The 23,291-nt window shown below is 35.9% G+C and overlaps 1 protein-coding gene across 1 annotated transcript in view; it reads right to left on the bottom strand.

Moving 5' to 3' along the window:
* The window catches only part of LOC145692461 (phospholipid phosphatase 5-like), a 55,034-nt gene that overhangs the window by 10,576 nt on the left and 21,167 nt on the right, over positions 1-23,291 (bottom strand). Inside the window, exons 4-5 of the mRNA XM_081767770.1 lie at positions 16,911-17,039; positions 5,205-5,375 (exon numbers count right to left, since the gene is read on the bottom strand). Coding sequence (XP_081623896.1) covers positions 5,205-5,375; positions 16,911-17,039 — 300 coding nt within the window. The remainder of the gene's footprint in view (positions 1-5,204; positions 5,376-16,910; positions 17,040-23,291) is intronic.

Genomic DNA, 23,291 nt, shown 5'->3' with positions numbered 1-23,291 from the left:
GATTGAAAATGCTAGTGCTCGTTTAATGTGAACAGAATTAGTAATTTTATTTTGCACCAAATGTTTACCACCTGAAATATAATGTGTTTGTTCACTCTTCAAGAACTGTTGAGCATCCACTTCTGGTAGTTTAATTAGTTCTTTTCTTGTTTCCTCTGAAATGACAATTTGCTTTAAAGACAGTAAATTATCGGATTCAAACAACCCACAATTGATCCAATCATATGACGCTGACTTCACTTCATTAACAGCAGCACATTTAGACAGTCTGCTTGCGATAGTTCCAATGACGTGTAAAAACTCTGCATGTAAAATATAAACGAGCGGAACTTCACTCTGAAAACGATGTGTAAAGGGTCATTCCTAGTAAGATAGTGAGATCCAAATTGTGTCGCTATTGACCCAAAAGGTTATCCTTGATCTAAAAGTACCTCAAAAAAAATTTGATCCCCTACCCCCTCCCCTTACCGAATTGCACATTTACATCTCGATAGTATCCACAATCTGTGAAACTTACAAAATTTTTTGACCACTCCTACCAAAATTTAAAAATATTCAATTTTGAGCATGTATGATACGATAATTCGGTAAGGGGAAGGGTTAGGGGGTCATTTTTTTTAGGTACTTTTAGGTCATGGGCAACCTTTTGGGTCAATAGCGACCTAATTTGGATCAAGGGCCGATTTCACTATCTTACTAGGAACGACCCTTTCTCATATAACTTGGCAGAAGACAATGTAAAGTGCAACTGAGCTAACATCGCAGACTTCTTGAGTAGATCTACAATTTCCCTCACAGACTGCTTGTCCAAAACAACACTTTTCTTTGTATATGGAATATATTTCAAGAAGTACTGTCGAGTATACCAATCCACTGTTCAAATAATCTTTCACATATTTATTACCTTGTATTTATGTCATTTTCTATTCATCATTATTATTATTATTATTATTTTTATTTAATTACTGACATTTTCTAGTACATTGGCCACAATCCAAACAATATGACTAAGTAAGAATAAAAAAAGAGACTTAGTAGACTAATGTTTCAAAAATAAAGACTGATATAGACTTTGGCCAAAGAAAGATACTTTTAGATGAAAAAGAGATTTGCTCCGATGCCTGAAGATTTGGCATTGCGTTAGTTATCAAATCAATGAAATTAAATAAGCAATTAGAGTAACATGTTACTTTACCCAAATATTTGGTATTACTTTCTGAAGAGACTCGATAGTGCTGGTAGCTTAATAATAATTTATCTTCAAACTATCCGTAATCTATGACACTAGTAATCAAACTTCTGTGTTCACTCTTATAATAGTCTGTAAACTTCATTCTTACTCTTAATCTACCTTTCTTTGTTCTTTAATCTTTTTAACAATATATCCTTTGAATCTTACAAATTCATATACTATTATAATCTTCCTAATCTTTGTCCTTACGACATATAATCTAGATCTTCAATACATCTTGTTTATCTTAGCAACAACCACTAGGCTACATCAGCATGTGCACTCTTTTGTGACACTTCCTGCTAACCTGCCAACACTCACAGCCCTTTACATTTCTTTTAAACTTCACGATCATTCTTTAAGGAATGCTTTGTCTCATCAGTACATTTCTTATTTTTAAATATATTTTTTGTAAAATGACTTCTTTCAGGACATTCAAACTTTCAAATTCTATACACCATCTTTCATTAGTTATTTATTTCCCAAACCATTTTGTTACATAAATATAATGATTAGAAGTGAATACACTATTACCGTTTCCAATGCCTTCTATTTTACTTACGCGTATTTAATTAAAAGAGAATCTAAAAATATATTACTTTGTTTACCTTACAAGTAGACCATGGGAACTACCAGAAGCGTGTCAAAAACCTGAGTGCTTCCTGAACTATCTCACGAAATTTTGTGAGTAGTGAATTCAATGCATGTAAAAATATTCTAAAATTGGTTAAATTTTAGACGTTAAACGTATTCTCCCTAGGGTTAATTGATTTAAATGGCGTTTTAAATCATTTTAGTCGATTTAGTCGAATATTTTTGCTTACTTAAAGAAACCATGGAATGCATATCAATAATCTTACCTCAAGCATCCAAGAAACACACTCGCTTTGCGGAAACACAATTCCTTGGACGCTTAAAGTACGGTTATTGATCTTTTTATTAATTTTATTTAAAATATGAATAAAGTACAGCACTTTTTTCTGTAATATGGATTGTATATAACTTTTAAACTTTGTAGGAGAGCAGCATATCTTGAGTCGACGGCAACTTCTGAATATATTTTCTATAATTTACAATGAAAAATCACACATCAAATTCCAGTGGAAAAACGTTTAAATTAAATAATGATTTAAGTTGAGTCACAAGTATAGTAGATCTAGAAAGTGTTTAATTCTCTAAGGGATTTTAAACAAAATGATTAATTATTACCATTATTATTATTATTATACTATATTGTTAAATTGACCCAAAAGGCTTTTTCTTCAAAAATAATGAACTATTGCAATCCCGTCGGTAGAACACTTTCCGAAGAACATGACTATTTCACATGGATATTCCTTGATTCATATTATCACTAACTTTCAACGAACGGATTAAAATTTGGAAATACCAGTCAGTAACCAACGCTGTAGCATTTGGCGTTATTATATATTTGTCCGACTGCTCGTCATAGCAAAATATAATTAATTATCGCCGCATTTACATGGGGAAACACGTCCAAGCTTAAAATTTAACAATCTACACTGATTAGCCAGAATATTATGACCACTTACCTAATAGTCGGTATGTCCACCTTCGGCGCGGATAATAGCGGCGACGCGTCTTGGTATGGAAGCAATGAGGTCGCTGGAGGGAATTGACATCACATCTACACACACAGGTCACCTAATTCCCGTAAATTCCGAGGAAGGGGCGATGCGCTCTGACGGCACGCTCAATTACATCCCAGAGGTGTTCGATTGGGTTCAGATCCGGCGAGTTGGGGGCCAGCACATCAATTGAAACTCGCCACTGTGTTCCTCGAACCACTCCATCACACTCCTGGCCTTATGACACGGCGCATTATCTTGTTGAAAAAATGCCACTGCTGTTGGGAAACATGGTTGTCCTGAAGGGGTGTACGTGGTCTGCAACCTGTATACGATACGCCTCGGCCGTCATTGTGCCTTACACGAGCTTCACTAGACCCATGGATGTCCACGTGAATGTTCCATAAAGCATAATTGAGCCCCCACCAGTTTGTCTCCGTCCCGCAGTAAAGGTGTCAAGGAGCTGTTTCCCTGGAAGACGACAGATTCAGACCCTCCCATCGTCATGATGAAGAAGGTATTGGGATTCATCAGACCATGCAACGCTCTGCCACTGCGCCAAGATCAGGTGGCGATTGTCACGTGCCCACTTCAGTTGTAGTTGCCGATGTTATCGTGTTAACATTTTACTGTCGTGTTTTACTAGTCTGCCCAGCATACAACGTCCGACATCTGTAATGAGAAGGGCGCCCAACTCCTCGAAGTTGTTTCACTTTGGTTTCGCCACTTGTTGAATACACTAACCACAGCACTCCTCGAACACCCGACAAGTCGTGCAGTTTCCGAAATGATCGTGGCGAACCTCCGGGCCATTACAATCTGCCCTCGCTCAAAGTCAGATATCGCGCGCCTTCCTCATTCTACACACAGCCAGCACGCTCACTGATACTACATGCACCGTACGTGTGTCTTGAGTAGCACGCATTCCTCGTCAAGTGAGGCTGCTATCGCCTGGACGGGTTTATATCGATAGTAGGCAGGTGGTCATAATGTTCTGGTTGATCTGTGTACAAGTTGATATCTGCTGTACGTGAATTTTACGACAAAGTTATGCCGTGTTACAGGTTAAGTTGTATTTCCACCACAGAGTTATCTTTAATGTAACCATTGTTGAATTACGATTGCACTTCGCAACATAAATAATAGTCTTTAAAATGTTTACAAAATGTTGGTTCATCATTTCTAAATATTCTGAGTACCAAGAATAAAATAAAATAGTGAATTTGTTACTTTTCCTGAAAGGTCTATTTCCGCCTATGGCGCGGAGCCTAGGGCGAATTGCCTGCTTAATTCACAACACGGGACGACTCTACTTAATATAGCTTACTTGTGAAATATAGTCAAAATCCAGCTATTACGAAACAATGATATATATGGTTATACGAGGTCTGCAAATAAAGTAATGAGACTGAAGTCAGAACTCATGTAATGGCAACATTGCTTGTCCTACCTCCCTATTGCACACGTCACTACCTCCGTACGAGTCACTCACGTTAACAGGTGAAGAGAAAGAGCTCGTCTTGTGAAGTGAATTAATGTTGCAAGTTACGAAAATGAGCGAACAAAGTTACGAGCAACGGTGTGCTACCTCGCTCTGTCTCAAACTTGGGTACAACGCGACGGAGACATGGGTGCGAAAATTCAAAGCTGCGGCGATGCTGTTTTGTTGCGGTCCCAGACGTTTAAGTAATTAAAGGCATTATCTGACGGTTGGAAATGAAAGGAAGATGAACCTCGGTCAGGAAGCTCAAGAATCTCCAGAAATGATGCAAATGTGGAACGAATTCAATGCTTTGTGCGGACCGGCCGTCGGTTAACTGTCAGAGTCAGGCCCCGCGCTAGTGCCGTCTAATCTACTCTCCAGTTCCGTTTTAACAGCATATTAGGCCCCAGAGCAAACAAGTGTGTTATGGTCCGTGTGATTAAATTTTGCTCCTAATACATGTAATTAATACATGTTATTCTGCACGCGGGGCCCCCGGCCAAGAAGCTATATTACCGTTAAGATGGCTCTGCTACTCTCGGTTGTCAAGTACTGTACACACAACAACATACTGCAATGCAGATACATCCATGAACTCTTCACTGCGGACATCATCAAAGTGGCTGAAACAAACCAACTGAAGGTCATCTCACTTTCTCAGTTCCAGCATTATTATGAAGAGTGGAAACAACGTTTCCATTTCTGTATGCCTTCCCAAAGGAGCTATTTTGAAGGCGACACAGTGCGAGTGTAAATATATTATTATTATTATTAAAAAAAAAAAAAAAAAAAAAAAAAAAGAGTTTCGAATTCGTCTCATTGCTTCATTTACAAACTTGGTATAGTTTATTCTACATATATCAACCATATATCAACTTTTGAAAGAAATTGAAAATTTTACCTTGCCAGTGGTGATGATAGTCACAAGTTCTACTTAATGCTATGCTGAGTGCAACCAGAAGTGGCAAAAGGAATGTGCATAGCCGCCATGATTTTCCACGTCCACCTGCATTGAACACGCGTAGTTTCCCAGCCAAATAAAACGAAACAAATCCCATACTTGCAAATGCAACTGAAACAAACAACAAAGAAGACAACATATAGATAATGCGGCAACTGCAGAGATATTGTAAACACAACCTCAGATTGCAATCATTGGTAGACGTAAGTGTGGCCTACACATCTCATGTTCAGACAGTAAAGGCATTAAAATATGGCAGAAGAAAACCGGGTTCTGACAATACATTCTCGCGATCTTTCATTCTACCGACTCTTTATTGCATATGATCCTGGATTAGACTCCCTGTAGGATCACATACAATCCAGAACTATTAAGTAATGGAAAGCTACCTGAACAGAGTTGTAACGGTCCCTCCTCACTGTTGGCAAGTCAGGAGCCGTACGCTAATCACGGCTTAGCGTGGCCTAAGAGAGTTTCCTTATTTAAGAACGATGATAAACTAAGTTAGTTGATTAAGTGATTAAACATTTAAGCCAGTGCGCAACGGAAATAACAACTGGACATATTTTTTTACACACTATATATATATATATATATATATATATATATATATATATATATATATATATAATTCTTAATCAGGAAAGAAAGACAAGAAAAAAAGTCAATCATTATATTCTTCCAAGTTCTTGACAACAACATTATCGAACGTTAGCAACCTTAGTTAAATTCTCTATGGTTAAATCAAGAATATCTTAACCTAATTATATACTATCAAGCTCATGTTATCATGGAATGAAAATAATTATTGATTGGAAAACGTTTTATTAATATAGCCTTCAAAGACACAAAAGAAAAAAAAGTATTTATAATCACCTTGAGCAAAACGTCATTTTCATAAAACAGTTGACTAGAATAGTGTTTTTATGAATTACACCTTAATAACGAGTTATAGGTCTCAGTTCGGAAGTGAAGCTATCTCAGTTGTTGTATTCATATGTCAGAAGATAACTTGATATTTAATATTAACATAAACGCCAGAAAAATTTCAAGGATAGTTGTACTCAGTCCAAAATTCCTTCATTCGGCAGCATACGTACTAATGCTTTCAAATATAAACAGTTAAATTCCAGGCACATGTCAAGTTAGAATGATCGATCAGAAAAGACACCATAATTGGAAGTAAACGCACTGACGTTGACACATTCACTAATATTCCACTGAAATTTTATCTTGCCTTCCTTCCATAGTCATATTTTACACATTTCAGGCCTATCTATTTATGAGAATAGCAGTATCAGTTGCGTTACAAACATAAGATTCACACCATGCTCCATATAGTGACGTAACTTACAAGCGAGGGGTCAGTTTACAATTTAGGACTACTTGGGTGGTGGTCGAATTCTAATAGAAGCGATTCCTTTACATTTTCATTTAATAATTAAATATTTATCTCTATTACTGCATCTGCTTCTTTCTATATTTATTTACTTTTATACCTCTATATCACAGCACTACGGAAAAATTCTAACTATACACAATTTACGTCGTAGGCGTTCAAGTCAGACCAGCATATCTATCGAACCTGTGCTAGGTAGTCCCGTATCCTATTTTCAATTGCATTATGTTACCCTCGTGACATTTCGAAAGAATGTTACAAGACGAGCATACCGATTGTTTGATTCATTTAAAACTGCTAACACTGGTCAGGCTACTAAGGAAGCGTTACAAGATATCGTATTCAAACGAACATCTTTCCAAGACAAGTGCATAGGAATTTAGGAATCTAAATAAAGGGCCGAGAGAAATGGATAATTGACACACTAAATGACTGACATTAACATGCACGTATATACCGACAACTAGAGAATAACACCGAAATCATACAGACTAAAATCCTTCAGATCATAGCTATATATGTACGCATCAGACCAAACCTTATAAGGATCTCGGACATAGCGACATGCGAATCTCGGTTGCATGTTGGCTTAGACAACATCGACACCACTAAAACCCATATATCATACGTATCATTTTAACGATATTCAGGAATACAACTATGCAATTCGATAACAACCTACAAGATATGTTAACTTATATTGAAATAAATATACAAAGTAATAAGTGTCATACGTCAACCATTGTTTGTCAGACTGCCAAGACGTGAGACACGAAGGAAGATAAATGCTAAATTACAGCTTACGTAAAATCCACTACAAAACAAGTGTCGTACGTCAACCAATTTCATTGTAACTTAGACAAGACGTAGACACAACGGGATATAATAATACTATATTTTATGTAAAATACTATAGAAGGGAAACATGACACGTCAACCTATTAATTGTCATCTTGACAAGACGTAAAACACGACAGACATCATTGAAAAATTTTAATATTATACTTCTTGTACTGAACATTAGTTGAAAACACTGACGAATGAATAAATATACATATATATTGGCATTGAAGCGGCATGAAACGAGAGAGAAGAAAAAGAGCGAGCAAGCTATCACTGCATTTGGGTGGAGACGTGAGGCTTTACAGGTTACACATTGTTAAACCTTTAGACTGCTCCTGTACTAAACGAATGCAACAGGTAGTAGTACGCATATTGCTACTGCTTTTACTGAAACGACGTGTATACCACCACGTCTGATGCACATTCATGTTTCACTGAATTCGTACCATAATTGATTGTGAGTGATTCTTTAACTGTTCCTCTCTTTTCCTACCTGCATCCCAAGGAAGGTGAGTGACTGTATCACCAGAACCGAAAGTCCAACGCTTGGAATGAACTCCACAATACAGTTACCTTCGCATATAATGGCTATATATGGTTCCAACGTTATCCCATTTACGATGTGGTTAACCTTTTCTGGGTTTAAATCCTAATTTAATTTCCTTCTAGAGGAAATTAACCAAAATTCCTTGGTAGACGAATTTATGGCATCCTTTCTCCTTCGCTCTCTAGTGTTGTTCTACTTCTTCTTCTTCTACTCTTTACGCGCGCTTCCTTCGTCCTTCCGGAACGACAACTAGATTCATTTGGGCTTAGTTGCTACAATATGAATCTCGGTTTAACTAAATAGTGATACATATTTTAATCAAACGATTATTATGTATTTTAATAATGGTTAATATAACTAATTGTTAAATGCGGAATTCTTAAAAGAGAAAGAACATAAGTGATTAGTGTTATAGAATTCTAGAATGTTCTAGAAAATTCTGTACCGGAAATACATTATTTCTCGTATTCCTTCCACGTCTACTTCTACACAAACTCTTGCAAATGGAATGTAAAACCTTTACATTAGAAAAAGAAGAAAATTATTTTGCGATAACGAAACGCAACAAATATAGTTATACGAAATCTCCTAAACTATTAAACTTATAGATAAGATTGCAAAATATACAAAAAGAATTATAAAAAGGGAAACAGCTAAAGACTCAAATTTTATTGAGAAGAGCTGAACAACCTTGAGGAGCAATCAAGCTCGTCTCAGAGTTCTTACAAAATATTTTTTTTTCCCTGACTTTTCTCCTGATTTGCAAGTGCCAGATCACCCATTTTCTCTTACCTGTGGCATTTACTAAGATAAAGGTTCACAAATGAAAAATGCCTATAACAATGAAATAAAGGCTTGGTTAATAACAATGGATAAACTAACATGTAAACTAACCAAAGAATTGCTATTTGAGCTACTGAATAAATTTCATGCGATATCTTCAAATTTGAATTATCGACTTATCTCAACAAATAAGCAAAACGTAAAATAATAGTAAATAAAATAAAAATAATTTCCTAAGCAAAATTCCCCAATTTTCTCTGATTTCCAGTTTAAGTACCACTTTTCCCTACTTCACAGCTGTCTGGTGGCGGGATCCTCGCTGAGCCATGGTTACAGCGTAATTGTGATACTCAGAAAATGCCTACCTCCGGTGATCATGTGTTTGCACTATTTGAACGGAAAAAAATGTTCATAAAAATCTTGAAACTCATTATTCAAGACATCATCCGAGTTATTCTGTGAAATATACGTCCATGATCAGCAAAAATATGAGTATATTTCTTGGTGGTTCCGCGGCGAAAAAAAAGAAGAAGATAAGTGAGGAAGATAAACTATTTTCAGCGAGGCTAGGCTTAGTGCTAGTATTTTGGATGTGGTGCATAATGATAATGGACACAATACACCATCTAGGCCTACATCATGCAGTAGTATTTTCGATTCTAGTCAAATACAAATATTTTTGGACAACGAAAATGTTAAGTGAAATAATTATCGAAATAAAGGAAACTGTAGGATATAAAGTACATTAATTTACTTAAGCAGATGGGCTCCCTAGAAAATCAATTTCCAGTTAGGATGCTCTTGTGATCAATGTTCAAAATGCTCAGCTTTGCATTCTACATAGATAATGATGACAGGTCGAAACACATTGTTGGTACGAGAATTCCCGTTTTCGACATTTCATCTGAACACTTGTTCAATTGTATTTATTTAGAGCACCACTTTGTTGATGATGAGTACTTTGGGTACACGTAATAACTTTGGTTTTAATGCATCGATTTTAAGAAATAATTTAGTTGGTATGGCATTCGATAGGCAATATATTCAACTAGGTGTAGAAAAAAACATAAAAGATGAGCTTGTTCTTGAAACTGTTTGTGTTTCCTGGGACATAATGCATAGAATTGAGTTAGCTGTGAAACATTCATCTGTTCCTGATCTAATTCAGAAGGATCAAATCCTCACTGATGAAGCTATGAAAAGTTCTCTACAGGGAAAAAGTAAAGAGTTTGAAGACTATTTTTACAAACCAAAATAATTTAAACCGTGAAGTTGGAAAGCTATTCTAAATCTGTATTCAAAACTTTTCTTGGAGACCACAGAAGTCTAGTTTGTGCCGGAGAAAAGGATCCAGAATATTTTGTCCCCAAAGACTGGCTGCTTTCAAAAACATTTTTTTTTTTCATTATCTTTTTTACTGGCTGACACTCTATTTTGTTTTCTTTATCAAAGGAAGTTGAATTCAACTATCATTTACCTTGGCAGTATGTGCAGTTCATGGAAAATACTCAAGTACAATGAGAAATCTATAAAGAAGTTGACATCTGAAGTTGTAAGGAAGATACAAGAAGACTTAAATGATTCAATGCCAGGTTTTATACTGTAAAAACTAAATGATTCAATGCCATGTTTTTGAGTAAATATATGTGAGGATTTCTTCATTGGTTACTTATCCAGTTATTATACAGCTCTGTAAGCCTCCTGTATATTTCTCCAAAAACTTTTAAGTTATAATTTTACTACGCTATTACTAAAAAGTTGCAGAAAGTTTTTGGGGTTTTCGTAAGCTGTCGCAGAAAGTTGAAAAACGTTTTGCTTTGGGGCTGACAGTTATATTTTTTCCACGGACTCGGAACATAGCAAGTACGTAATTTTAATTTCTTAATACAACATACGCTTGAATTCCTTCAATAAAAAGCAAACACGTATGTTAAGCAATGACTGAAATTTCTGCTAGATATCTCGAGAAGTAGGCATAAATTTTGGTAAAGTTAGTTCATTTTCTGATACAATTACTACAATGAGACTATTTTTCACGCTGGTCTTTTATTTTCTTAGGGACAAACAAAAAAGTTTTTTGATGGAAAAATACATAGATTATATCCCAATGCCCATTTACGGCCTAAGGAAATTCCTTACGGAGCACAAAGAAAAATTTCTAAGAAAAAACACCTGCACTTACACTCAAGATAGCATTCCAATACACACAAGGTTAAGTGAGGAAAGCAACAGGACCTCCTTGAACAAAAATCGCCAGACATGTTACAATAGGCAGGGTAACGGTAAAAAAAAAAAAAAAAAAAAAAAAAAAAAAAAAAAAAAAAAAAAAAAAAAAAAGAGAGAGAGAGAAAGAAAAGTTAACGAATTCCGCTATCCACATAAAATTCTTACTTAAAGTAACTTTACGAAACAAAACGATTAATATGAAATACAGAGAGTTAAATGTGGAATTGAGGCGCAGATCGAAAGCAAGTCTCCGATCTATGTTGCTGGACCGTTGACCACTACGCTATTAGTTCTCCTCAAACCACGCGTACTTTATCATTGACTAATGTAGTGATTAACGCTCTGAGCTGGTAGTTGGTAGGCCTGGATTTGATTACTATCCAGTCGCAAATTTTTAATTTCCGAATGAACATCTATAGAAATTAGGTATTAAATTGTTAATGTTCTTTATGTCCCTACATGATAAGAATGAGACAACTTTAAACATTGCTGCTAAATGTGGTGCACATTTCATGATAAGAATTCTGGTTAAGTCTGGCAAATAGGATGTCTGAGAGAGGCTAACAGTTTAATGATTAAATGTCCAGGCACTTGCCCTTTCGATAGGACAATATTGGAGACCTACCAGAAGGACAACGGTGTTCATATGTGGTTTCCTGCAAGTAGAACACAAACGTTCCCAGCAAGAAGAAAGTATTGTTCTATGTTGCGATTAACATTTTTGTTAGTTATTCTTATTATTTTGAATGTACTTATTTGTTACAATGAAGTCCCTAATTCATCTCAGCTCGTGCCAAGTGCTCTTTGTGATAGACAAACACCGTGTGCGTGAGTTTTCTCGGGTTTTTTCCCCTCCCATTTCCTTCATTCCATCCATTTTCATAAGCATCATCTCCTTTAGCCTTCAAGGCACAGCTGGGAAGAAAAAATGAAAGATTTCATTTTATTTATTCGTCACAATATAGTAATACAAATTGGAAAGTAACAAATAATAAGAAACATTACAATACATTTTCGAAATACAATATGGCGCATGTCTTCGCAAAGGACACAAATTGCATTTGAGTAAAAATAACTATACTATATTTGATGTCATATATATATCGGGTCTTGCAAAATAAGTGTTACAAGTCTTGGGAGGTGGCTCCTGCCACTGAGATAAGAGAAAAAGTTCTCTTGAACTTTCGGCTATCGGACATAGTTTCGGATCTACAAGGTGCCGAAAGCGTGGGAAAATGACTTTCGGACGCCAATAGTTTGGAAACTATCCAACGTAAAGAGGGCGGGTAAAAAATTCACTGAAGAAGTCATACCTACTGTATTGAATTTTGCATGTTTCACAATCCTACCATGCACACGCAAGGGATTCCCCAAAGGAACGTAAGGGAGATCTGGATAATCTGCCAAATGAGAATTGGTCTAAATGGATATAAATTGATAGGGTTTCTACCAGATAACAATAATAAGTTTGTATTAAGTCGATATCTGGAACAAATACAAAATGGCGGACACCTTCATGCCTGTTGTGTGTGGTTGCATAGTTGCCAGGTATGGATGCTGGCCAACAGTGACGTTCTGAATATTAGGTGTAGCGAATTTGTACTCAAATGCTCTAGAAAGACATCTGGAGTGTCGGTAGAGCACAACAGATGAAGCAGGGTCATTCACATGTGTGGAAACACTTAACGAAAAATGCCCAGAAATGCACTCGTACTCAGTAAACGTTAGTTCAAAGCGTCGGAAATGTAAAGATTAGCGTCAAGAACATGAAAACCATTGCTAATTCACCAATAATATTCCCTCAAACCGATGCAATGGATGTGCATGGTTGCATACCAAAGGGATGCAACAACTGAGGCCAAGTTAAAATTGTGCAAGGGACTCACTAAGAAACTGGGTAAACTAAATGAATGTCACTAGTGGGATCACATGATCGATATTGAAATGTGGCCAATGTGTGTGTTGATATCGACATGTAGCTAATGTACAAATGTCAGCATGTCCCACTACTGCTGGGACACCATCTCACGTGCGAAAACTAGGAAAATAACAAAGTACATTCTGCTATTACATCTGGTGCACTTTTTGGTAAAACGTAACTAGAACACGATTGTATGAATGTCCCTCTTTATTTGGGACACTGTCCCACAGTCAACACATATGAAAAATCTCTTAATCCATGGTTCAAATTCTGATAGAGCGTGAAAATAACAAACTTGTATCATGTCCCACGTCTTCTGGGACATATGAAATACTCGAAATATATTAGAATACCTCCAGAAATCCGTATCTTACACACAGTGCACATGCCAAGACAAAGACGAAAATGAACCATTTTTTTCACATGTAACACTACAGCTGAAACACCATACATATGGAAAATAAAACGACATGAGAAATAGAAAGAATCGTCTTAAAGCTCTGATTGTTTACAACTGTGCAGCAGGAGTAACAAAATGAAACACACAAGCATGTCGGGAGGCTGTACAAGAGCGCTTGCCAAACAAAGTGGATACTCCTCAAAGAAATGAATACACAGAAAGTGAGGCTCCCTCGAGTCTCAGGGTTAGAGTGCTCGCTTTCGCTCGCGTGATCGCTGTTTCCAATCCTACTGGGAGCCCATATTAGCTACATGTCGATATCAACACACACATTAGTCAAATTTCAATATCGATCATGCGATCCCACTAGTGACATTCATTTAGTTTATCCAGTTTCTTAGTGAGTCCCCTTGCACAATTTCAACTTGGCCTCAGTTGTTGCATCCCTTTGGTATGCAACCATGCACATCCATTGCATCGGTTTGAGGGAATATTATTGGTGAATTGGCAATGGTTTTCATGTTCTTGACGCTAATCTTTACATTTCCGACGCTTTGAACTAACGTTTACTGAGTACGAGTGCATTTCTGGGCATTTTTCGTTAAGTGTTTCCACACATGTGAATCACCCTGCATTATCTGTTGTGCTCTACCGACACTCCAGATGTCTTTCTAGAGCATTTGAGTACATATATGCTATACTTAATACTCAGAACGTCACTGCTGGCCAGCATCCATACCTGGCGATTATGCAACCACACACAACGGGCATGAAGGTGTCCGCCATTTTGTATTTGTTCCAGATATCGACTTAATACAAACGAATTATTGTTACCTGGTAGAAACCCTATCAATTTATATCCTTTTAGACCAATTTTCATTTGGCAGATTATCCAGATCTCCCTACGTTCCTTTGGGGAATCCCTTGCGTGTGCATGGTAGGATTGTGAAACATGCAAAATTCAATACAGCAGGTATGACTTCTTCAGTGAATTTTTTACCCGCCCTTTTTACGTTGGATAGTTTCCGAACTATTGGCGTCCGAAAGTCATTTTCCCACGCTTTCGGCACCTTGTAGATCCGAAACTATGTCCGATAGCCGAAAGTTCAAGAGAACTTTTTTTCTTATCTCAGTGGCAGGAGTCACCTCCCAAGAGTTGTAACACTTATTTTGCATATATATTAAGTCAGGCATTATTTGAATTTTTGGCATGGAAAAACGTAGCATTGACACACAATAACCCGGCTGCATTCTGAATACTCATTTATATGTTCTACCACGGACTCGGCGCCTAAGCTGATAGCAAAGGATCAAATGATGTTATTGTATCAAGCAGATTTTCGCTAGAGGTTATGTATGCCTGCTATATCGAAACTGTTATTTTTAGTTTCTATGCTTACTTCACGCAGAACGCTATATCCTTCTGATAGGGTATTTGAATGCTCTTTCATCGAGGGAGCGAAAAACGGTTAGTTATACAGATTTTTTTTCAACTTTTATGGGGATGATGCCTTTGAATCTTAAACGTTTTTCTTTCAATGGTGTATGATAATTTGAACTAGAATTACAGGGTCGGTTATGTACGATCAACATTATACTGTAGATATATGATATATTGTCATGGAATCGACTTTAAGCTTAGTCAGTTCAACATCTTGAATTGTAACACGGAAGTAGCTCGATTTTATGTTTGATCACTAATTGACCTAGGAAATTCTTAGATTTGTCAACTGTGTAAGGAAGAAAACAAATAAAATCTCCAGAAATTCTTCTCTTTCCCTCTTCCGTAAGATTCAACATTTTTTTCTCCTTCCTACTTCTCTCATAGCCTTTAGTTTCCCGTATTACTTATTCCTTTTTCAACTCTTAACCTTTTTAAGGTTTCCTCTTCCCTATTTCTTAAATACTTAAGCCTAATGAAAGGGGAAAAACGTAACATCAACCGCTAGGACGTGAAAGGACCATCTTCAATGGAATGTCTTCCTAGATGATCATACATAAGTACTTGCCATATAAATACCGATGTCACTAAGATTAGTGAGGTTCTTCTGCTTTGATGGATGACGGAGGGTCAGAAGAGATTTGTCCATCTATTTTCATTCTTCATTTTCTTGCTGCAGTTATCAAGACGAAACATATTACAGAGGAAGGATTTTCCGATACAAGAAGGCTTCCCGGTTATTCTTTACACTCAGAGAAAACTGCATGCCTCCAGACGAAGATTTGTGGCTAGCGTCAAAGTCATGTAGCACCCATGAGTTCAACTTTTTCATCTTACCGTTTGCTCGAAGCCGAAAAGCAACAGTGGTATGGTGTATGCGTATCTTGTCTGCAATAACACGAACACTTTTCCGAAGGCCCGCTTCCGTGGTTTTTCTAAGGAACTTATCCGAACATGACGTTGGTCGGTACCCAAGGGGATCATTTTTCAATGCTGTGTCACTGAAACGAAATTTAACAATGGTGCGTTCATTCGCCTTCCTGGTGTGAATATACAGTTAATCATTTATGTGATTTGCTATGCAGAATATCCCAATTTGAATTCGTACAGAAAAGTCAGTAGTAGTTGTGTGTCCTTCATGGCACTTCCATATAATCCTGTTCAACAACGCACTGCTTTCTGACTGTCTGGGTGCTGTTTGCTGAGCGTGTCTCCTAGCCAAGTACCGAAGGGTCTCCCCAAATGCTGGCATATTCAGCGACTTGATAGGGTAGGCCCACTTTAAAGTCATACAACAAACACACACGAACAAATTGATTCAATACTTCCATTTCTCTTCGACATTGAACGAGCTATGACCGCTGTATGAGCGCAAGGAGCCTCTATAACTGAAGGACGATGGTAAGACTAACGCTCGATCGTCTGCCAGGCACGTGTGTCATTACGTTTTCCCTCTGTGAGTGCATGACTAATGACAAGAACTTCTATGGTTACCTTGTAGTTTGAAGAAGGTTCTGTAAATTGAATCATATAGGACCAGTATGTTAATTTGTAAACACAACAGAAATTTTTGAAGTTCATGAGTTATCTATGCTTCAAAGGAATGCATAGAAACTTCGAAAACACACAGAAAAAGTCCTGTTCGTCTGCTTCAATAGTTACTGCAGATCTTTCTCAAGCAATTTGACGTCTTCACAATATATCTTTCAAAAATCTACATTTGATTTCAATGTACAAACACTCCTGTATATTAAAACAAGAGTAATAACGATAGTTAACTATTAAATTGAAACACCTCTTATTTTTATTTTATTTTATTCTTTTTATTTATTTATTTATTTTATTTTTTTTTTTTTTTTTTTTTTTTTTTTTTTTGTAAGTAATCTCGTCTAATATAATCTCATTTAACTCTATATTAAAGTTAAGCTTAAGAAAAACGAAGATTGTCCTAAGTTTTACTCACTTCCCTACCAAATTTCCAGTTAAGATGGGTTCCTTCAAAGAAGTGAGTACCTGAACCTTTCTTTTCACTTGTAGAATTAAGATCTTAACTTCCGTCATTTAACAACAAAACAGTCCAACCTACATGAGGAATGTCCACTTGGAAAGCTCTTTCTTCCGTCCATAATTATTGCTTCATCGCCTGTGCACTCCATCTCTGGATTTGGCTGACCATCTGGAAAACAACGCCAGAAAAAATCTGGACGTGGTCTACCTGGAAGAAAGCATGAACGAATACTGTTGAATGCAACTTGAATGAACCACGCATACATACTAAATATTCTTCTTAATTAGAATAAATTTCTACTAAAGGCACATGAAAATCTAAATATCTGAACAGTGCATATCATACGGTAGTTACCTATAAAGTACTTATCTACCATACAGTTAGTATCTATATGATACGTACAGTTAACTCCTTGACCAATCTGATGATTGGTTATATGATTACTGGGTCCATCTCGGTTTTTCTGGTTTTACTGGGCAAAATGTGTTACCTTTAGTTTAAATAGTTTTTCCTTAGTTAAAATGAACCGTGCTGGAATCAACAAAAACAAGTTTAATCCCACACTGGAAATCGAACCCTGGGCCCGTGATTAAATGCAAGTATGAGACCATTTGAATAAAGGTTAATATGAACAACGATTAGTTCTTTATATATATATATATATATATATATATATATATATATATATATATATATATGTGTGTGTGTGTGTGTGTGTAACATCAGTTTTAGCTAAAGTACGTATATCTAAATTGTTATTATATTCAGTTGACCTCAGATTGTTTCGAAAGTGCATTTACCTAACATTAGAACATGGAAAAATAAGTTTGTTTCTTTGTTGGTTTGGCGTGCCTTTTCAGCAGTGATGCTATATGAGGCGTGGATCTACAATTTAAGGTGGAATTCGAACCACCATAATGTATTCAATGCTCTCCAACAGGAATTGAACCCGGGATTAGGGTCGTCCATAACGGGAAGATAACTTCAACAAATATTGGGAACCCGGGCCTTTGGGGGACCCGTCAAAACATTATTTGCCACGTTTGTCAGTAACAAAGTAATCATAACTTTTCTAGAGATTAAATTAAATCAAATTAAATCTAAAACATATATATTTAGCGACATTCTAAACACCCTTTGTTAACAAGAATAAAGGATAGTCTATTGCTATTTTTGAATTGTTACTCGGCTATTTCCATAAAAACGGAGCTAGAGCTACCAATAGTAACGACCGTTAGTTCAGACAAAAGATAACTCCTTTGATATAAAAATGAACAATATTATAGCTCAAAAAGTTCCCAGAGACAAGGATATAACGGGATTCTGGTCCGAATACTTAAACACAGCTTAAAAACAAAAACTTCTAATACTGAGATTGAGGTAATTTTCAAGAAAGGAAGGAAGAAAAAGGACAACTTTCTTCGACGAATGTGATTGTGACATCCGAAACACTTCCACAAGAAACTGAAGAACAACGATTTCAAAAAGTGGCTTTTGATGTAATTATAGACAAAATCGCATCTCAAATGGATTGTCGGTATGAAGAAATTATGAATATTTGTACAACTTTTAAAGCTATTCTAAGAAAAAAAAAAAAAAACTTTGGATGACAAAGTAAAGCACTCAAGAAATTAATTAATACTTGATGATCTGAGTGATAATCTTGTCAAGGAAGTACAGATGTATAAATCAGGTACGTGCAGCTACTTTTCCGGGTCAACAGAAAATAAAGGGCTTTCACCTCTTCTTCTCAATGAAATTTATAAATTGAAGTTACAACCTGTATTTCTTGAACCTTGCATTGAGCTCAGAATTTTCGTTATCGTCGCAGTAACTGTTGCTTCAGGTCAAAGAGAGTCTAGTAAATTATCATTAATCACATATCACTTGAAATCTACTATGGGCCACGCGAAACTGAATTACCTTGCACTATTGTCAATTGGACATGAACTTGCCTCTGAAATGAGCTTCTCTGAAGTGATTAATAACTTTATCATCTACGAAAATAGAAGATTCAGTGCTCTATCTACTATTGTCCAATAGTGTTCTGTTGTCTGTTTCGACCAGTCTTTTTCAATCAAAATGACAACGTACATTGCAAAGATTTCTCACTAAATGATACGTTTGTTTCTTTCAGTATTTGTTGCTATTAGTTTATTATTTTGTGTGTAATATTTGCGTTCCTATTAAAATACATTCAATTTATTGTTTATCCATTGCCAGTGTAGCATTTATTTATTATTCGAATGTAAAATTTATTAACAAGTATCGTATTGTAGAATCAATATTTCTGATAATTGAAAAACTCCAATAGGATGAGAAAGTTTGAAGAGGCCCTCCTGGATCTATGAAATCTATAGGCGGCTCTGCTCGGAACTACATGCACAAAAGTAAGCACATTAGCAACTAGACCCAGGCTGGGGATATGTAACATAAAGTAACGAATATAATAATCAGGTCAATGAAACATTAAATTACAAGGTTTCCACGTTAATATGACTAGTCTTTAATAGCGTTAGACGATAATTCAAAAGTCTTGGAACTTGTTCAGTCTACAGAAAAGTAAGCTTCATTTTTAAAAGTACAATTTTTGTCGTATATTTTATAATATTTTTTTCTGTCTATATTTCAAGTTTAAAATTAAATACATACAGAAGGTTGCTCGATTTAAATTGGTACGAAGTAGGAACGCCACTGGAATCTGGGGAATAACGCTATAACAACGCGTCTGCTTTCGTGAGCAGTAGTGTTGTAACGGAACTTCTATAATTTAAAACGCTTGATAATATTCTGTGTTACGTTGCTTTTTCCTGACTATCTGTGTATATTATAGCACAAAATAAAACACATTTAATAATTTAGCACAGGTCGCCACTTCTTATTAAAAGATAAAAGATAAAAAAAAAAAAAAACTTGCAGGGCTCATAGTGGTCTGGTCTCTTGAAAATAGTTGAAAAGTGACCAAAAGCACAAGAAAAAGTGACCAAAAAGTGACCAAAATCTCATCATGCCCCTTTTTTCCTTTGTCAATTTCTCCATCACCTCTCTCTTTGTTTCTTGTATTTTCTTCTTTACTACTTCTTTTTTAGCTTCCTCCTTTCTTAGGTTTTTAAGCATGCTTTGTAGTTACGGTAAGCAGACTTAGCAGATGTAAGAAACTTCTGAGAAGTGGAACCAGTTCTGGCCTATTTCCGAATTTTTTCATCCCAAACATTATATTTAACTTAGCATTGAGAGTTCTCAAAGCCATGAAATATTCAAATTCATCGCCTACTCTTAAGAAGAAATACAAGAATCATAACACAAGACGAACATGATGAACCACACAAACACACACACATATACAACGTTGAGCAGAGCGTTACTATTGCGAGAGAAAACTAAAAGACTATTATGATAGAAGAAAGAATAGACACAGAAGGGGTCTCAATCCCACCTTGAGAGTTTAAGCATCCACCAACCATCCACTGTGCTTTAGAAAGAATAAAAGCTGAAGTGAGAATAAAGCTGACTGTTTCACATGTGGCAGCAAGTACTGAAGCTTTCAGAAGAGTAATGAGTAACAAATTTCTGCCTTTTACCATTTATTTTTATGATATTTTTTCTTAGAAAACTGCCAATGCAAAACATAAATCACACGAAAAACTCACTTTACCTCCCAAAAAAAAAAAAAAAAAAAACTTTTAGTGCCAAATTTGAAAAAAAGTAACTTTTAGTGACCAACTTGAAAAAAAGTAACTTTTAGTTTAAAAAAAAAAAAGTAACTCGCTATAAGCCCTGAACTTGTCAAGGAAGTAGTTCCCTTCAGGCTTTCGCTGCTTCGGCACATGAGCTACTATAATTTCGTCACACAGGAAACTTACTAAATCTGAGCAACAGTTATACGATTTCACATACGTACTTAAAAACTTTATACGAAAAATAAGTACGTAACTATTGTAGCAGGTCTTGTTTTATATTGTTAAACTAACACAACATACTGAATACATATATACGTACACCTATGCTGAACGAAACATTTATTGTTAGTATTATTTATTAATATTGTTGGGTTTAGGGAGAATAGCAAGCAATTCTGACCATAAATACTAATATCTTGACTTGCACGTAATAAGCTTATATGTTAATACTTCCATGTAATTGTATTTTTCAAGGAACAGTTTTTTTATGATTTAAAAAAATAATTCGTCCTTCCCTGTAATTTGCTCCACACTTTTACTTTTCAATACATGTTTACATACGGAAAATAACAACACATTACCAACAAGTCTTTGTCTAATCACATGTGGTGCTAGGACCCGCTATATTTTTCAAAGTTATGAATTTCGTAGAAACATATTTTAAGTATTCTAGCTTGTTTAACGCCACTAATAATTACAGAACATTTCTAGTACACTATGTGGTCTCCCTATTTCGTAACAAATTATATTATTACATCAGTTTTTGCTTCTCCAAATACGAACAGTGGAGTCCATGGTTGAATCCCCAGCCAAATAAGTTTGTGGTGGACAAAATCATGTTGTTTCAGGGTACTTCCGTTTCCTCCCACACTCTCATTCCAATTATTTTATCATCATTCACTTGCTTTAATTATCCGTCTCCCTTAGCTTAACGGACATAATGGTAAAACGTTAAACTGAAAGCTTTCATTTCATTTCTTCCAAATACGAACAACTTCTTCGATATGGCGTTAACAACTAGTACAGTGAACAGACGATCAATTATTCTGTTTCTTCACGGAAATTTCATCACAGAATACAAACCAATGAGAATTACTACGATACTCGTAAACAGACGATAATTCAACAACCACAAGGAAGTTTCTAACTTTTCAAAACACACATACTTAAAAGAGAACACAGTGCGATATCTACCATGATTTGCACTTAAAGCAAGCTCGAAATTTGCACCCCTACCTTCCTAGTTCTACATTTGTATAAATTCAACTCTATGTTTTTCTTTCTATTTCTTTGTTAAGCATGATTGGAGTTTCATTGTAGACAAAAATAGTTCGTAATACAAAATATTTTATTAACTTCATGTCAATCTTTTCATAAGATCTAAAACTTTGAAAATATTAAATAAACAAACTTTAACAATCAAATTGATTAGTCCTTCATTTCTCGAGATCTAACAGGACGTAATTTTAGTTTTTCTGACATCTCGCAACTTCACACAGCTCACGTTCTAACAAAATTCAAATTCTTCATCCACGGACTCACAGACCAACATTCTTCTTTCAATCTCAAAATTATTTTGCGGACTTTTAAATCCAGAGTGGCATCATGAAGTTCATCTTACAATCCTGCAACTTCTCTTAAATTTGGTCGATTGAAGTTAGATCTTCTTCCAAAACTCAAAGTTAGAAATGTGTAATTCAACAAGATTTTGTATAACCGTTTTACGTCACGTTTTGGTTAGTTGGTTGATTTGAAGTTCAGCATTCCGTTCAGGACTGATGAGACGTGGACCTAAGCATAACAGGGATCCAAACCACATGAGCCTCCGCCGAGAACCGAACCCAGGTATCCAGCGCCAGAGGCATGTACGCTAACCATATGACCACGAGATAGTTCTATATCACTTCTTGTTTCACTGCTCTCAATCTCATAATCAATCATAACCTGAAGAACTGATAATGCCTGTGCAAGTGATGGACTTCACTGCTTCATTCCCTTGCACTCTATGATTTTATAGCCAGAGTAGTAGTAGTTTTTAGTTTTTGTCAACACTGTGTTGAACGCCAGGAGAATGTATAATATAGAGCTTGAATGATTCCAACAAACGTTACCATCGATTGATCCTGTTCTGCTGTATGTATATTCACAAAGCTGCGTGAGTGAATATCATAAGTTACAAATATTTTCAGTTTACTTTTCTCCTTAATTCTTCGATCAACATCATTTCCATGTCTTACCATCATGGCAGAGTTGACATAACATTTCTTGCGACCATTTGTAGTTGCTTCAAGATTATTTCTCGTATTATTCTGTTTGATTTCTATAAAGTCAAGGAGTAGTAAGACTCCCTGTAGCGGTTTTTTTTTTAATCAACTTCTATACATTTTACTACCTCTCACATCTGTTCATGGTCTGCCTTGTCAGAAATGAAGTCAAGCATTAAGCCTTAATACTTAGCTTTACGGATGCTTTAAAGTAACCTCTGCCAAACAATTGGTGCAATTAGAAGAATGAATTCATTCTGAAGATCGCGCGCTACGTTAGATGACAATCCAGGAAATTTTTCCTGTTTAAAAATGGGACCAAAACGGAAAGCAGTTTCAATAAGACTAAGAAATTACCCGCGTTGAAGTCTTTGTTATCTACAGTGATTAACGGGGAAGTTGTGTGTGGCAAGGAATTTTATACAGTGAAAGAATCTCTTCAATATATTACGTTATTTTTCCTTTCTTCTTGCAATCTCTAAAGTTGTACATCAATAACTTCTCTGTTTTTAAGT

Source organism: Thermobia domestica, chromosome 1, assembly GCF_964235325.1.
Source record: "Thermobia domestica chromosome 1, izTheDome1.hap1.1, whole genome shotgun sequence".
NCBI lineage: Eukaryota > Metazoa > Arthropoda > Insecta > Zygentoma > Lepismatidae > Thermobia > Thermobia domestica.
Note: the sequence above shows the minus strand (reverse complement) of the source record. Positions and strands in the feature narration are given on the sequence as shown.